The sequence below is a fragment of the Eurytemora carolleeae genome, unplaced genomic scaffold, assembly GCF_000591075.1.
Source record: "Eurytemora carolleeae unplaced genomic scaffold, Eaff_2.0 scaffold2, whole genome shotgun sequence".
In the NCBI taxonomy this organism is placed as follows: domain Eukaryota; kingdom Metazoa; phylum Arthropoda; class Copepoda; order Calanoida; family Temoridae; genus Eurytemora; species Eurytemora carolleeae.
This window is the reverse complement of record NW_019396051.1, coordinates 754,107-770,325: the sequence shown is the minus strand read 5'-3', so window position 1 is coordinate 770,325 and position 16,219 is coordinate 754,107. Positions and strand designations below refer to the sequence as shown.

General features: G+C 34.0%; 4 protein-coding genes across 4 annotated transcripts in view; 3 read left to right on the top strand and 1 right to left on the bottom strand.

Annotated features, from left to right (window-relative positions):
* The window catches only part of LOC111704693 (uncharacterized), a 6,872-nt gene extending 6,429 nt beyond the window's left edge, over nucleotides 1-443 (top strand). The window contains exon 9 of the mRNA XM_023477010.1: nucleotides 360-443. The gene's annotated coding sequence lies outside the window, so the exon portion shown is untranslated. The remainder of the gene's footprint in view (nucleotides 1-359) is intronic.
* LOC111705314 (probable small nuclear ribonucleoprotein Sm D2) overlaps nucleotides 1-1,198 on the top strand; it is a 1,652-nt gene extending 454 nt beyond the window's left edge. The window contains exons 2-4 of the mRNA XM_023477818.1: nucleotides 360-452; nucleotides 688-752; nucleotides 1,086-1,198. Of these exons, the coding sequence (XP_023333586.1) occupies nucleotides 360-452; nucleotides 688-752; nucleotides 1,086-1,198 (271 nt within the window). The remainder of the gene's footprint in view (nucleotides 1-359; nucleotides 453-687; nucleotides 753-1,085) is intronic.
* On the top strand, nucleotides 1,198-6,884 carry LOC111704673 (putative RNA polymerase II subunit B1 CTD phosphatase RPAP2). The gene is made up of 8 exons (XM_023476990.1): nucleotides 1,198-1,464; nucleotides 2,918-2,978; nucleotides 3,496-3,608; nucleotides 3,975-4,085; nucleotides 4,479-4,992; nucleotides 5,053-5,157; nucleotides 6,084-6,340; nucleotides 6,703-6,884. The coding sequence occupies exons 1-8, from the start codon at nucleotides 1,346-1,348 to the stop codon at nucleotides 6,863-6,865; spliced, it is 1,443 nt and encodes a 480-aa protein (XP_023332758.1). The 5' UTR covers nucleotides 1,198-1,345; the 3' UTR covers nucleotides 6,866-6,884.
* On the bottom strand, nucleotides 6,863-16,083 carry LOC111704685 (uncharacterized). The gene is made up of 14 exons (XM_023476999.1): nucleotides 15,896-16,083; nucleotides 15,742-15,840; nucleotides 15,189-15,336; nucleotides 14,857-14,918; nucleotides 14,197-14,259; nucleotides 13,839-13,904; nucleotides 12,309-12,385; nucleotides 11,572-11,630; nucleotides 9,369-9,431; nucleotides 9,150-9,270; nucleotides 8,600-8,720; nucleotides 8,018-8,280; nucleotides 7,889-7,957; nucleotides 6,863-7,049 (listed from the first exon to the last, which is right to left on the bottom strand). The coding sequence occupies exons 1-14, from the start codon at nucleotides 15,974-15,976 to the stop codon at nucleotides 6,908-6,910; spliced, it is 1,434 nt and encodes a 477-aa protein (XP_023332767.1). The 5' UTR covers nucleotides 15,977-16,083; the 3' UTR covers nucleotides 6,863-6,907.
* Nucleotides 16,084-16,219: the final 136 nt, after the last annotated feature.

Below are 16,219 nucleotides of genomic sequence, written 5' to 3'. Positions count from 1 at the left end.
TAGGAGGGGGGGGGGTCCAAAAATCGTTCACTAGGACAGGCCCATATTTACTTGTAAATTCCTCCATGTAGTATCGTTCTTTTGTCTGAAGTTTTTTTGTCAGAAATATGATTGAGAATTTAAACTTTCACCTTGCCATATTAAGAGTTTATTCTCAGACTCATTGTGGTAATTTAAGTGGAGTTGGACAACATTTAAATTGATTCAGTAGAAAATGTTTGTGGTCTTCATAATTATTTATTCTGAGCTCTATAAATTATAATCCTTTATAACTTCTAATACAAGTCTTCAGTATGATATGACAAAATATTCTAAATTATTCAACAAATAACCTAAATTTCTATAAATCTTCTTCCCAGGGTGCTGACGGACAGTGTAAAGAATAACACTCAAGTGCTCATCAACTGCAGGAACAACAAGAAACTCCTCGGCAGAGTCAAGGCGTTCGACAGGTGGCAATTTATATCTTTTAATGATTGAGGAATTTTTGTCTTTTAATTTTGACATTTTTAACAAAAAATTATTATCACAATGTTTTAATGACCCTTTAAAGGTATTCTTTTTTTATTTTTGGGATTTCAAAGTCATAGAAAAATTCAGGACAAATATTATAGATTTTTTTATCCCAAAAAAGTCTGGATAATTTGGTAATTCCAATTTCTTATGTTAAATAAAAAATTTGTTCAGACATTGCAATATGGTGTTGGAACAAGTGAAGGAGATGTGGACTGAGATGCCTAAAACCGGAAAAGGTTGGTTTAGAATATTATTAATAATTTAAGCAAACTCATCGCCAAAAAAATACTTAAGACAATGTTTAGAAATTTCTAAGATTTTCGCTCATTTTTTTTTGCCCAATTTCTTAGTCGTGCAAACATAGGTACAACCATAGTGACACTATGGTTGTTTATGCTCTACCTGAAAAGTATAGATGTAAAGAATGACACCTATGTTAGCACGACTAAGAAATTTAGTTATTCTATCTTTAAATTCTTTATAACAAACCTAGACTTAATACTTTAAAAGGATTTGATTCTTCAGTTTTTTAATTTCGGGTGGTTTTAAACCCTTCTACTTGTTTTCAGGACAGAAGAAGGGTAAACCTGTAAACAAGGACAGGTTTATTGCCAAGATGTTTCTCCGCGGGGATTCCGTCATCCTAGTCCTGAAGAACCCTCTCGCCGCCGCAGCTCCCTAAACCCTCCGTTCCTGAATATCTGTATTACAAACCTCATACTGGAGAGAGAGTTCGTTTTCTCTCACTGTACTGTTCATACCTGTTTCTTGTGTAAAAAAAAATAAACATAAAAATTTTGCATTTAAAGATGTCGAATGCTCCTTTCAGATGAATAAATCTAAGCAGAAAAAATGTAAACTCTCTGAGGAGCAGAAGAAAGAGAAAGTTGCTGCTGCTCTTCTACGAAAGAAGAGCTGCGAGGAGAAAGCTCTGTCTATTGTTATTAGGCAGATTATATACAATTTATCATATTAGTTAAAGGCGTACTGTCTTGCGTATATTTGAAGGTACCGATTAACAACGGTAATCTTTATCTTGGTAGTCATTGTAAAAATATCGCCAGTTTAACCACAAATTTAAAGTATATCTCTTAGTATGGAAAGAAATGAAAACTTCATGTTTTTTAGTCGAACAAAAGTTAATTGTACCGTTGTGAATCGTGCAGGTGTCTTATTAAATTACGTCGACAGATCCTTAAACAGAGGGAGTAAATTATTATGAACAATTCTAGCTTGGTCGCAATTACTGGGCACGGTTTGCCTTTATATTGACATTGGCGCAGTGTCTACAGTTTCTGCAGTACGCTTTCATGATAATTGATAATTTTTAATGTTCTTGTTTATTTGGTTTTATTACAGATTGTGGAAGTGAAGCGGTTACTCTTAAACTAGACTCAATGGATCGGGATTTATGAATAACAATCCCATTTCTAGTTGTATTCGGCATTTAACGTGTTCTTAATACAACAACTCATCCAGTACAATTCACAGATCATGGAATAATGTTTTGGGTTAAAGTTTTGATGTGAAGTCTAAATTCACCATTATCGGGGCTGAGGAAGTTGGAAAAAATTCGATCTTGAGCTAACATCAATGTGAATTAACAAAGTTTTATGAAGTTTTGCTGGCTTCAAAAATGAGATAAAAACGTTCAAGAAAAATGAATTAAGAAGTTGTATTTTTTTTTGGTTGGCGTGGAAATTGAGCGAATGGATTCCTATTCAAACCGATAAAGCATTGAAGCATAGGGAAATTGAGGAAAGCATTAGATCAAGTTTGATAAAAGTCGGTTAACATTAAAATATTTTACATATTGTATAAATGAGTAATGGATAAATGTTTTACGTTGAAAAGAATTAAAACAAAGCAAATGTATATTGCTACTAGTTGGGAACCCAGCGTTGTACAGGGTACTAAATACTCATAGTTACTCCCACCATTTACCCGCACTTGAACGATTTTACCGGGAAACTAAATTTTCGCTATCAAAGTCGACCCAACAAACTGAGAATTTCAAAACCAAGCTAAGAACATTCCCGTGGTTTTCCCGAGGTCCTCAATCAAAATTTGAGGTAGATTAGTCCAGGGTTTCCAGAGTTATGATCGGACAAACAAACAGAGATTGCAACTTGAATTATATAGATATAGTTTTTTTTGTCCTTATTTTACACTAGTACTTGACAATTAAGGTTAATCCACTCTTTAGATTGAAAAATAAAATCCTTGATGATGGATAAACATTTATTAAAGCTGATTGCGATGATTGGTTTTAAGTAATTACCTCCGTATTAACGGGGTTTTATATAATTCTACTCTGGGTTTAACAGATTGTACGAAGTACTGATTAGACTGAGTAATGATTGGTTCCGCAGTATCAGGGTTGTATATTAATCTGCTCCAGGTTAACGGATGAGACTGTGAGTAAGGATTGGTTCCGTGAAGCTACAGCTCATATTAACCAGGGATCTTCTCCACCAATAGTATTCAATCTTGACACGAATGAACGGGTAATAAATCAATTTAGGAATAAACTAGAAGAGAAAGTGTACCTAGTGCTGATAATCGATTTGGTTCGGGTTTTTTTTACTTCCCACACAACATAACTGTATTCAGTTGTAGTTTGCTTTTATTGATCTGTGCAACATTTTTATCCTTAAAAAATGTAAATAACCTATTTTAACCCCATTTGCTCTTCTTACACTCGAATTTTGACCCTTAAACAAAAAACCAATCCCGATTAACAACAGGAATTCTTTGTTTTTTAACTTTTTTACTCAAAAGAAGACAACATGATCATCATCAATTTGTTCTTGTTAGATTTCTTAAAAAAATATGTTAAAACAATTTTGTTTCTTTAAAAAAGTTCTGAATTAAAATCTTTACTTTTTACCTTTTCTTGTTCGTTCTCTTCAAGCCTAATCCAACATATGAATATACTTCTAGTTACGTACACCGGTAGAGAAAGATGTTGTGAACTAGGAGTACTATGATGATATATGCACGGAGCGGAGTATCATCAAGGTCTGCGGATATCCGGTTTGTCCGAACCCTATCCTGAAAGTCTCACCAGCAAAGTTCCACATTTCTTTAAGGAAATCCAATATACTATTTCAATAGAATTTACAAATTATTAAATCCATTTAAACAGAAATCAGATCTTGTAAAATGGTTGGGAGTAAGCACTTTTTTGATTTTGTAAATTTCAGGCTGAAGCATTGATCCCTATCTTATGTAGACCTACGGGTTAATTTAGATATTTGATATCCCTTGGAGTTATAACCTGCATTTATAACTTTAATTATGGGAGTATCTTCAAATTTAAATTTGCCCTCATTGGATATCCAGATCAAGCATTTTTCTTAAATCCAAGTTCTCAAGTCCAGCTTCAGGCCTTTATACATTTTAAACGTAGTTTTAAAAATCATACAACAAGTGAAATATTTATATATTGTATGTAGAGATAAGAAAGTTTATGATACAGAGGAGAGGAAGAAGTTCTGCAGTGGAACCTGCTTTAAAGCTTCAAACTTTCTCCGGAACCAACTTGATAAATCTCCTCTCTGGATTAGGAAACATTTTAATTGTTCTCGACCCTCGTCCGATGATTTTTTCTTTATTTCTAATTTAGTCTTCAGATTGTGTACCCCTCAAATATTCAGATTGTGTACCCCTTAAATATTCAGATTGTGTACCCCTCAAATATTCAGATTGTGTACCCCTCAAATATTCAGATTGTTTACCCCTTAAATATTTTTATCAGCTTGGTTTTAGAAGTCCAGCTGTTGAGATATAAACTAATTAATGTTCTGGATAAAAAAATATCCTGAATATTTGAAATTTTTATTGACATTTTGTTAAGAAAAGCAATATTCACTCGGTTTTTAACGGTTTATTTTTGTATAACTTAGTTTTTACCATCTAGTAGATATCATTATAAAGACTATAATGAAATGTTTGAGTAGAGATGGTACAAGAGACACGGTTAAACTCCTGGATGATGCTCCGGGTATAAAACTAGAAGGTTCTGGTAAGGGGGAGATAATACCTCTTGTTGTAACTGTCGATCTTCCTCCTGAAGATGATCCGGAGAAACAGGTCGTTATTGTCGTCAACGACGAGGAGGACCGGGATGGAGAAGATATTGTTAAATCAAGTTTAAAATCTAGTGATACAAAGTCCTCGAATGAGAAGAGACAGGTTCGGTTCAACTCTGAGATCTCCGGAGTAAAAAATCAGGTTGTTGAACACAACACGACAACCTTGATACCGGGAGAAATTCATTCAAAACCTGTAATTACACAATCATCGACTTTAAAAATTGAAAAACCTGAAGATGTGATAAAAAGAACTTTGTCCGAATGGATTACAGAGAAAACTGTTCAACTCCTGCAGGGTTCGGATTCAGACCTGGAGTCGGACGAAGAGTTGGAAGAACTTCTGGAAAGGACGGAGAAGTTAGGAATCGAAGCTAAAAAGGTTTGTATTTTGACATCATCTTGATTTTTTTTAACAGTTTGCCACATGGAATTTGTCTAGTTTGAGATAAACCCGGAGTTGTTGCTTGAAACCGCAGTATTCCGGAGTAAATACAACGCGTTCCTTCACGGAAAAGAAGTTTATGAAGAAAATATAGAAATCAAGGTGAGAAGAAAGACAATCTTATTTTTTTCTTTGAATTTAGGAGTTTATTAAGTCTATTATTATTATTATTATTATATTATTATAAATCAATTTCGTTCAGAAAGTTAAAATGGTAAATATGACAAGACAAAAACAAGAATAAAGTATAGATATATAATTATAGTTTCTATAGTCGGAACCTAAAAAGTTAATCATGGTGGCGATCTCATTATCAACAAAATTGTTCAGAACAAAATAATCATCTTGAACTTTGAGAAATTCATGAAGAATGGGTAATTTCCATTCTTGGTCTAAAGGAATCTGATTGTATATCATATTTTGTTACCACGTTTAGATTTCTAGATTACAATCTTGTGCGATATTTTCAATATTTTTACATAAACAGTTCTTTAATCATGTTTACTTAGACCTACTAAAAGTCGAATACATAGCTTATGACAATTTGATAAACTGGTCACAAATTGTAGAAAACGAGTGCATGTTTTAATATGAGGAGCATTATAAATGGGCTCAATGAAATATCTATGGGTTTCTCTTGTTAGATCAAATAGAATGCGAATAGAAATGTTCCATGAATTCATGAGTTTTTTAACATCCATCCTGTATAGATCCCGGAGATTTGAGTAATCACAAGTATATATATCATACAATCTTAACACTGTAGAAACAAATTTAGCACGTTTACAGCAAATATCTTTTAACATAGAACCATTAGACCGTAGTGTGCTAAGATGTTATATTTCACGTAATGGTAAGGGGTAAATTATTTAAAAGTATCGGGTAAATATTATCAGTATTTAGGGTTTCTGAAAACTATACATTTAATAAATCTTGTTTAAATTTATGTCTTTCTACACTTTTTCTGTTATCCTCATCGGTATGAATCATTCCCCCTCATGTATTCTATCTGTATATCTGATAACCAGGAGAAGGAGGTTGAAGATGATCAGAACGAACCCCGTCTTCCCCTCCTAGATCAGCATTCACAAACCCAACTCAGGATTAGAATAGTTTTGGATCAACTAGACCGCTATCTACCAGGGGTACTGGATCTGTTCTCCGTTCCGTCCCGGGTAATACAGGAGCCGCTCCGGGAGCTGGTTAGAACCTTCTCACTCTCAGCAACTAACATCACATTCAAACCTGAAGAATGGAGATTACTCTCAGTAATGCTTATTCACATGTAAGTAAACAGTGCATTAAATATTCTAAATTTTAACCTAATAAAAGTAACACAACTGAACAGGTTTTAAGTATTCTAAACCAATCTAAGAGAACTTATTTTGTTTTGTTATTCTTTTTTTGTCGTCCGAAAGGATTGAACCAATTTTTGTATTTCCCGTGGTCGAAACCCAGGTGTCCAATAGTCATACATTGAGGGATCAAGCACTAATCTATCAAATTTAAAAGTTAACACAGTTGATATCGAGATCAAGCGATATTATTTCACTCAAATGTTTTGACCTCGGGTCATGCTTATTTTTTATACTTGCTATCTTTTTTAACTTTTTAAGGTATTGATTTTTCTTAAGTTTATATTTTTAGGACATCCACGTTGAAAGAGGAATTGACAGATAGAATACGGAGTAAGGACGGAGTTCAAACAATGACTGTTCTTCTTCAACATTTTCTCCTCGACCCTAGTTTTCCTGAAACTACTCTTTCAAATGTGATCCAGAACCTTGATAAGAAAACAGATAATAAATAAAATTACAGTATTTATTAAATCTAAAGTTTACTTAATTTCAAATCAATCAAGTGATTTTAATGTTGATGTTTTAGATTCTTCTTTTTCCGCTTTCTCTTGCATCTTAATCTGTCGTAGGAGAAGGTCCGCGGCATTGATTGATTGATTGTACTCGTATCTCATCTCAAACATGTCTTCAGGGTTCCTAAACATTTAGTTCTACATTATACGCGATATAATATATATGTCTGATCTTACTTGAGCTACTTAATCTACTTAAGCTACGTGATATAATTGATGCATGGTATTTGACATTTCATAGATAGGACACTTCAGGACAGGACATTTCATAAGAAAAATCTTATCTAATGAATCAGTATTTCTACGATATCTTTTATTTTTACTTTACCTGTTATTAATATTTTTACTTTAAACTAATAACCTTTTTAATTTTTGATATCATGTTTTTAAAGGCACACACATTGCAAACAATATATTTATATGCATTGATCTCAAAAGTATTTTTTCTCAAACTGATCGCATTTTCTAAAATTGTGACACACGTTTTATTAACCCAAAACCACAAATTGTCTCTGGGAAAAAAACGCTTTTCTGTCTTTGTAATGACCTATCTATTAAAGTTCTTCTTTGTCTGTGAAAAATCTTTTCTATCTAGGAAATGTCTTGTATATGAAAAGTTCTATCTATGAAATGTCCTATCTTAATACTTGATATACTTGATGTATTTGATCTACCTGCAGAATGCAGATACTTTCTGCTTTCAAATAAACCTGATATATTCAATCTACTTGATCTTATTGATCTTTCTCGACAGAGGTTTGGTCCATCATCATCACCGAATTTTAAATCTACTTGATCCACTCGGATCTACTGAATGTACGTGGGTTCTTAATTTTGTTGATCTACTTCAGCTACCTAATTTTCTTAATTTACTTGATCTATTTAATTGACTTCATCTATTCACTCTCCGGAATATACTATCTCTCTACGAGATATTTCTCGTTGAGTGAAATGTAATCTTGCCTTCTACAATATGCTTCGATCAGCTGATAATGAAGGATTGCTAGCTTTGTGAACAGAGGTTGATCATTCCTGAACAAAAATATTTAATATCTACTATCAGTAAAGAATGATAATCGATGTATCAGTCACCTGTTCGGAGTAAACAGTTTGTTGTAAAATCTACCGATTAAGAACAATGCTTTAATCCCTTCTCCGACACAGCCCGGAGGAAACCGTTCTGGAATTTTCAGAGGACGAACTGGCAGTGCTCCAGGTCCTACTTGAGACTCAATCTGAAGAATCTGGGCAAGGATACACATGTCTCCTTTATTCATATGTGGATGTGAATCTATGCTTGGTAGAGATAAGATGCAGGATTTGCAATGTTGTATCCCCTGGAGGCACAAATTAACCTGAAAAGATATATAATATTACATAATTTGTTTAGTGACTAACAAAAAGTATCTGTTCTCTATGTCACTATTGTTTTTTTTTCAGTGGCTCGTCAAAGAAACGTTGTTAAGGTTGGAGTACAAGCATTTTGGGAGGATATTGTTTTTAGTTTTTGTTTGAAAATGCGTTCAAATCGAAAGTACAACAGCCTTAGATTTGATTTTATATTTATCAAATTCATTTTCGATAATTTTATTATGTTGGCCTAGTTTAAAACAACATTGAGCCGAAAAATCTAAAAATCTATCTTTCCGAATCTAAATTTTAGACTGAAATCACCATTTTCTTAACGAGATGCGGATCCAGATTATCAGCAGTTCTCTCAAACTTCTTCTGCTTCAGCTCCAGCAGCTCCATGTAGATCTCTCCCAGTTGGAGACTCAACTCCTCAACCTTACTCCTGGAAAGATTTAGGACACTTAAAAGAACAGAAACATCAAAGAGCGAAAAAACGCCGAATTAAGAAGTTCAAGTCACAAACCTTAAAACAGTGGAAACCTGATTGGAAATAACACGGGCTGAACTTTTTGCAGTCCTCACTAATTGTCACCTGGCTAAAATTACAGGGACAGCTGATGTTATGTAACCTTCCATGTAGATAGTTTACATGCATGCTCTATTAACAACGATACCCTTTTTAACCTTTGTCGGAGATATTTTTATTTATCTTAAACCCAAATTTAAAGTAATAAAGACGATATTACCCGCATGGCTACTGAGTTAAAAGCATAAATGGTATCGTTGTGAATCGGGTATGAAACTCTTTATATAGAGGCTCCCTTGATATTCTCTTTTAACTTTTAGTGGAAAAATATAAAGGTTTATGTACCTATGCTTTTTAACATCCAGGCCATCTAAACATTTCTCTAGTAATCCTACTCTTCTTCGCTGGATTTTTGAAACTTTTGATAAAATTTCAATATTTCCAATCTTATCATAAAGCAAAACCCCTGTAATACAAATATATTCAAAATTATGTCCAGTGGTTTTTCTAAATTTGAGGTCAGTGACCATAAATTAAATTAAAACAAATAAACTGTGTTCTTACCAATACATTTGTACATATTGCTGAGTATAAGAACGATCTTCACCCTGGTCTCAAAATCATCTCCTAGTTAATAGGTTTTAACAAGATTTATCAAGATTTACAGAGAGGATCAGAAATTATAAAACAGATTCTTTTTAGAATAATGTTAGAAAGCTCTGCTTCATTCATTGAACTGTTATAAATTAGCAAAATGGAAACCAAGAAATATCACATTTTGCTTATTTCAATGCTGCAAAATTTGTTCAATAGCTGGTGCAGCCCCCCCCCCCCCCCCCCNGGGGGGGGGGCAAACCCCAACCTTAAGAAAGCTTGTGGAAGGGGGGGCAAGAAGTCCTCAATTTTTTTCAAACCTTCACTCTTTATGCAAACTCAAATTTTATCTTCCCCCTTTCTTTCAAAAATGCCCCCAAATTTGGATTTTTAAAATTACACTTACAGTCACACATTCTTATTCAAATTGCCCTACCAGACTTTATTTTGTCCCTTTATTCAACATTTGTGACCCTTCGTTTTTTAAATGAAACCAAATATTTTTAATTTGCACCTAAATTTAAATTTTTTTATCCACAAATGTTTTATAAAATCAACTAAATTAAGGATTTACAGCCATATCTTAAAAATGACCCTTATTCTTTTTTAGATACTGCTAAATAAAGAAGTTTTGCCCCAACAAACATATATCAAATTATATATTACTCGCTGAAAGGCCCTGCGTTGCCCGAGCAAAAAAAATGTTGAAGAAAAATTCGATTTTTTAGCCTATAACATCCCCCGGCCACCCTTGAATGTCCACAAAATTTCAGCCCAATCGGTCCAGCCGTTTGGCCAGCTATAGGCAACATATATATATATACGGATGTCTTGTTTTATTATATAGTTAAAAATAGTTGATTTTTCCCACACAAATTTGCCCCAAACAGAATGAGTGCCCCCAAATAAAAAAAATTTCGCCGAAAATATCCTGAATTGGTAATTGGTAGTTTTTTCATGGTTGAGTATAATACACATATTTCTTGCCCCCCCCCCCCCCCCCCAGAAATGTTTAGGGGGGAGGGCAAAAAAATAGAATTGCCCTCCCCCCCGTGCTTAACGTCTAGCTTCGCGCCTGAGCTCACATAGCGCTCTGCGTCTTTTATGTTGGCCTTTTTTTAATTTTGAAAGATTTAAATAAGAAAATGATTGAAAATTGTATTTCTAGATATATATATTTCTCGATGTATCAATGTATGGAAGGTGGCTTTTTTTTATTCTTTCTTTATAATAGAAACCATTTTTAGAAGGCGTTACGAAAATCTGAGACATTGAGCAGATTTAAAAATTGTGTATATTTATTGTTTGTTTCCTACACTAAGCAAAATGTTGAATCATTAATGATTTGAGAAGTAAAGAAAGAACGATTGGTTATAATATTTCGTAAATATACTTTGCTTGTCTGTCTGTTTGTATCTGATCAACGTCAAAACGGCTGAACCGATCGGGCCCAAATTTTGTGCGAGACCTCACATGACTGCAAGAAAGGTTTATTGATGCTAATTACAAAAGCTTGTGTCCAATAGTTTTTGGATTTTGTTAAATTCTGAAATGTGCAAAATAAATTTATATCCGCGAACTTTTTTTGTTACATTGTACAAAAAGAAGATGCTCTCAAGTAGTACCACAATTAAAAGTTAAAAATACAGGGTGTCCCAAAAAACATGGGAATTCAGTGACGAATTCGATATCGTCTTTGTTATGAATTAGCATTGTAATACCCAATTTCATAAGCCAATATTATTATGTCTGCTAGAGTTTTTTTAATGAAAAGGGTAAAAGACTGTAAAGATGAGTCTATAATGTCTCCGCAAGATGAACAGTGAAGACGGTCAAGTTTACTCTGTTTGTATACTGCAATTTTTTTGTTAATTACTAAGTACACGTATGCAGTCAAAACATAAACAAACAAAATGTGAACATAGCAGACGAAACTCTTACAGATTACAGCTTTCTCAGTAGGTATCACCATACTAAATCAAAGAATTATTTGAAAAGACTACATCGAATTCGTCACTGAATTCCCATGTTTATTGGGACACCCTGTAGAAGATAAAAGCCAAGTTTCGTATAATTTAATAAAATCAACTGTTTTGTCGAGTTTTGTGTTATGTTGTGATGTAAAGGCATCTGAAATTTAATCCTATATCTAGTGTCCCGGTATCAAAATTACCTGTTTCCAAAGAGAGTAGTAGCTTCTGACCCAGGTTCCGTCCAGTTATGAAGATTGGTCTAGGTACAGAATACGTACAAAGTTAGGTTCATGATCAGATTTCAAAAAAAAATCATGCTGCACATCTGATTCCCCTCTTTATTGGAAAAAGAATCAATTGACGATCAAAACATTGGATTTTATTTAACCAGACTGATCCTACAGGGTGTCCCAATAAACATGGGACACCCTGTATAATGAATTTAATTTTCATGTTCATTGGGATACCCTGTACCTAAGTCCGTATACTGTCTAGTCTACCTAACAAGACTGCTCCTACCTTGTATCCGTATACTCTCTAGTCTACCTAACCAGACTGTTCCTACCTCGTATCCGTATACTCTCTAGTCTACCTAACCAGACTGTTCCTACCTTGTATCCGTATACTATCTAGTCTACCTAACCAGACTGTTCCTACCTTGTATCCGTATACTCTCTATTCTACATAACCAGACTGCTCCTACCTTGTATCCGTATACTCTCTAGTCTCTAAGTCACCAGACTATTCCTACCTTTTATCCGTATACTCTCTAGTCTCTATCTAACCAGACTGTTCCTACCTTGTATCCGTATACTCTCTAGTCTACCTAAACAGACTGTTCCTACCTTGTATCCGTATACTCTCTAGTCTACCTAACCATAATGTTCCTACCTTGTATCCGTATACTCTCTAATCTACCTAACCAGACTGCTCCTACCTTGTATCCGTATACTCTCTGCCAGGTGTATCCAAGTATCTAGATTCGAATTCTCTTATTACTGTTGTAGCAGGGACCTGGAGTAGTAAGAGTTAAGCAGTTCAAAAAGTATAATCTATGGGTTAGAAATGAACCAAAGAAAGTAAGAATATAAAACCTAGAGGCTTTGAAGGAAGTCTTTGATCAAGATGGAAATTTTTCCTACACCGATATGTTATAATAGGGTAGAGTGAGTTCTCAAATAAGGTAATCATCATTCCTCACCCCATCTTATACCTAAATCCATAATCCCAAACCTTTATCCTGAACACCAAATCATAAATCTTGAATCCCTATCCCAATTCCTAAAGTTATTCGGATTCTAAAACCTGATCGTTTCCTATCCTGTTTTTGATCCTGAGTCCAATTACCCTGTTTTAACCATTGATCATAATCCTGATCCTGACCATGTTCCTAAATTTTAAATCCCGAATCCTCAGTTCCGATTACTAAATCCTATCTCCAGACAATGCTCCACACTAAAGTTCCGACCATATAGACATTTTTTATTGGCAAACATTTAGTTTATCAATGTTTTGCTTCATTAGCAAACATTTGCTCATATACTATGTATAATACTGAAATGCATATGTTATATATTGAAATCCAACAGGGCAGCAACCAATTACCATCTAAAATTGCAGCAAAGGCGCTTTAGATGATAATTGGGGATTGAAATTAGTAATCGGGCCCAGTGTCGGATGTCCGTTGCAATGGGATTAAACTTTCAATTTTTAAACATATAAAAGTCTTAATCATTGAAATAACAATATTAACAAATATTGCGACCTAATTTAATTAAGTCGCTAGGGTTTGGGGAGTGGGAGGAGGTCACTTGGGTTTTGGGGAGTGGGATGAGGTCACTTGGGTTTGGGAGTGGGAGGAGGTCACTTGGGTTTGGGAGTGGGAGGAGGTCACATGGGTTTGGGGAGTGGGAGGAGGTCACTTGGGTTTGGGAGTTGGAGGAGGTCACTTGGGTTTGGGGAGTGGGAGGATGTCACTTGGGTTTGGGAGCGGGAGGAGGTCACTTGGGTTTTGGAGTGGGAGGAGGTCACAAATATCTTAAACCAAACAAAACAGAATATCTTAAACCAAACAAAACCGAATATCTTAAACCAAACAAAACAGAATATCTTAAACCGAATATCTCAAACCAAACAAAACTGAATATCTTAAACCAAACAAAACCGAATATCTTAAACCAAACAAAACCGAATATCTTAAACCAAACAAAACCGAATATCTTAAACCAAAAAAACAGAATATCTTAAACCGAATATCTTAAACCAAACAAAACAGATTATCTTATACCAAACAAAACAGAATGTCTTAAACCAATCAAAACAGAATATCTTAAATCAAACAAAACAGAATATCTTAAACCAAACAAAATCGAATGTCTGAAACCAAACCAAACTGAATATCTTAAACCAAACCGAATATCTTAAATCAAACCAAACTGAATATCTTAAACGTGAATTGAAAACAAACCGAGAAAATGAAAAGGTTATCCTCGTTGCTCACTGCTCTCTGGATTACCAGAACCCGCTTCCGTTCCTAAACAAGTCTAGGTTATTAGTATTATTAAACAAAGGTATGGAGTCATTGCCACAAAAAAACTTAAATTATTTAGATTCAAATAACATTGGGTAGCAAAGATGTAGAGTTTGTGGTAAAGACTCAGATGAAAGAAAATGGTGAGCCTTCTATGAAAAAAAATTTCCCAAAAAATATACGGGATTTTTTATTTTACAAAGGAAATGTGTAAATCTTTTAGAAAAATATGTAGGACCTTGATTCAGTTTCATTTTTACAAACTGTAAATGGATCCTAAGCTCTACATACAGACCTGAAACTTATCTACCGAAGAGACCAGTAGACCTTGGTAGAAAACCACATGAAGTAGACAAACCTAAACATTTTAAGCTGAAATAATAAAATACAATTTTATGGGTCCCATTGTATTATGATTCCAAATGTTTCCTTCCAAAAATAAAAATTTGTATCTTTGAAGAAATTAACCATTTCATATTTATATAAATAGGTAGAGTAAGTTACTCTTCGCCAAGAGAGGATAAGACTTTCCAAGGGACAACCTTGGAACGGATTTAATTAATTTGAGCCAGGTCTAAAGACGGTTCAACCACGTTTCTGGAATCGTTTTTATTAGGATTTATGCACTTGTCGTTTATAAAGTCTAATTCTCTCTGGGTGACCCATGGAATTTATATTTATGGTTATTAATTTTTAACAAGAAAATCAGTTAAAATACATTCGGTTTTGTTTACTGGATACCAAATAAATACTGCATACTGTATACCGAAGACTAAATACTGGATTTGGAATACCGGATACTGCTTACTGGATACTGTATTCTGTATACTATATACTGAATTTGGAATGTCGGATACTGAAAACTTGATACTGGATTCTGGATACTATATACTATATACTGAATTTAGAATACCGAATACTAAATACTGGATACACCATAATAAATACTGCATACCTGTTGATCTTTCTTCAGTATTTTCTCATTCATATAATCCAGTGCTGCGAGGTACTGACGAGCTGATCAAATAGTAATATATGATCAGAGAGTAACAATAAACAAAGAATGATTTTTTATTAAATAATTTTTTCTATTTTGGTCAGGTCATTATTGGCTTGGATAACATTTTACTCCTCATTTTTTAGAAGCTCTTGGCTTTCTAGCGTCAAGGAAAGGTTGATATTTATGCGTAAAATGAAGTTTTTTGAAACAGATTTTTTTAAATGAATAATTTTTGTAATAAGTTGATTATTTTCTTTTCAATTTGTTTTGAAGTTGATCATATTTACCAATTTTAAATTTCTTTTTAGCTAAAAACTCTTGGATGAGTTTAAGAACTAGGGTTTGAGGTTGAACTCCCTCCGGTATCCGTCCTTCAATCAGTATTTTCTCCAGGTTTCGGTGCATCAAAACCAGATCATTTCTTTCACTTCTTCCCTAGAAAATAGAATATTTTTAGAAGTTTTTTAATTTTGCGGCTAAAATAGTCTGGGAAACTGAAAGATTGTTTTAAAAAAGATTTTCAAATCATTTTATTTCAAGTTTAAATTTTTTATGAGAATCTAATTTTAAAAATATATTTGAAAAATCACATTGATCCAGACAATTATTAAAAATTAGGCATCCACGGTTCGACTTTAAAGTGTTGCAACACCTTGACCTTCATCAATTTTGTCTCATTAATGTTGAGTTTAAAACTGTCACTAGTTAAAGAGTTATTGGCAAATTCCTGATTTTATTATTGCGTGAGAGTGTGAATACTTTGGTTTACAGGGAAATGTTTAAAAAAATTTAAATTCAAACTCGAAGTTGAAAAAATTCCCTGAGCAACCTGATATCTACCTTTATTTCTGCTAGGTTTATCAGAGCATAGTTATGAAGATCCTTTAGCTCTAGTATACCACTGGGTAGGAGAGAACCTAGCTCCGGGTTGAACAGATCCTGAACATATTCATCATTATTTTCTCATTCAGAGAAAAAGAAAAGTTTAATTTACTTTAATTGAGTAAGGATCGTCTCCGAATGATAGAAACTCTCTAGCTGCCTTCTCCGTGTTCAAGAACGCAGTGCTGGACATCTCCGACTCATCCCGCTCCAACCATAGGTTTCCTAACTCGTTCTGTATCCGCAGGAACACGTTGATACAGACCGGGTTCAGGGCCGGGAGTGGAAGGGACACCAGAGCAGTCTGAACCAGAAGAAACTAAAGATCTTAAGACCAACTACAGGGTTATCCTCAAAGGATGAGAGTTAACAGGTTTAGGTCGTCGTATTTGAGTTCGTTTTATAACAGTTTTTACAGTGAGTGACAATATATATG

Coding starts and splice junctions, on each gene's coding strand:
- LOC111704673 (XM_023476990.1), top strand. CDS start 1,346: ATGAATAAATCTAAGCAGAAAAAATGTAAACTCTCTGAGGAGCAGAAG. Junction 1,465..2,917: donor GCTCTGTCTATTGTTATTAG/GCAGATTATATA, acceptor AATCTGCTCCAG/GTTAACGGATGAGACTGTGA. Junction 5,158..6,083: donor AAGAAAATATAGAAATCAAG/GTGAGAAGAAAG, acceptor TCTGATAACCAG/GAGAAGGAGGTTGAAGATGA.
- LOC111704685 (XM_023476999.1), bottom strand. CDS start 15,976: ATGTCCAGCACTGCGTTCTTGAACACGGAGAAGGCAGCTAGAGAGTTT. Junction 14,919..15,188: donor TAAAAAGAAATTTAAAATTG/GTAAATATGATC, acceptor CTATTTGATCAG/CTCGTCAGTACCTCGCAGCA. Junction 9,432..11,571: donor ACTACTCTCTTTGGAAACAG/GTAATTTTGATA, acceptor CCTATTAACTAG/GAGATGATTTTGAGACCAGG.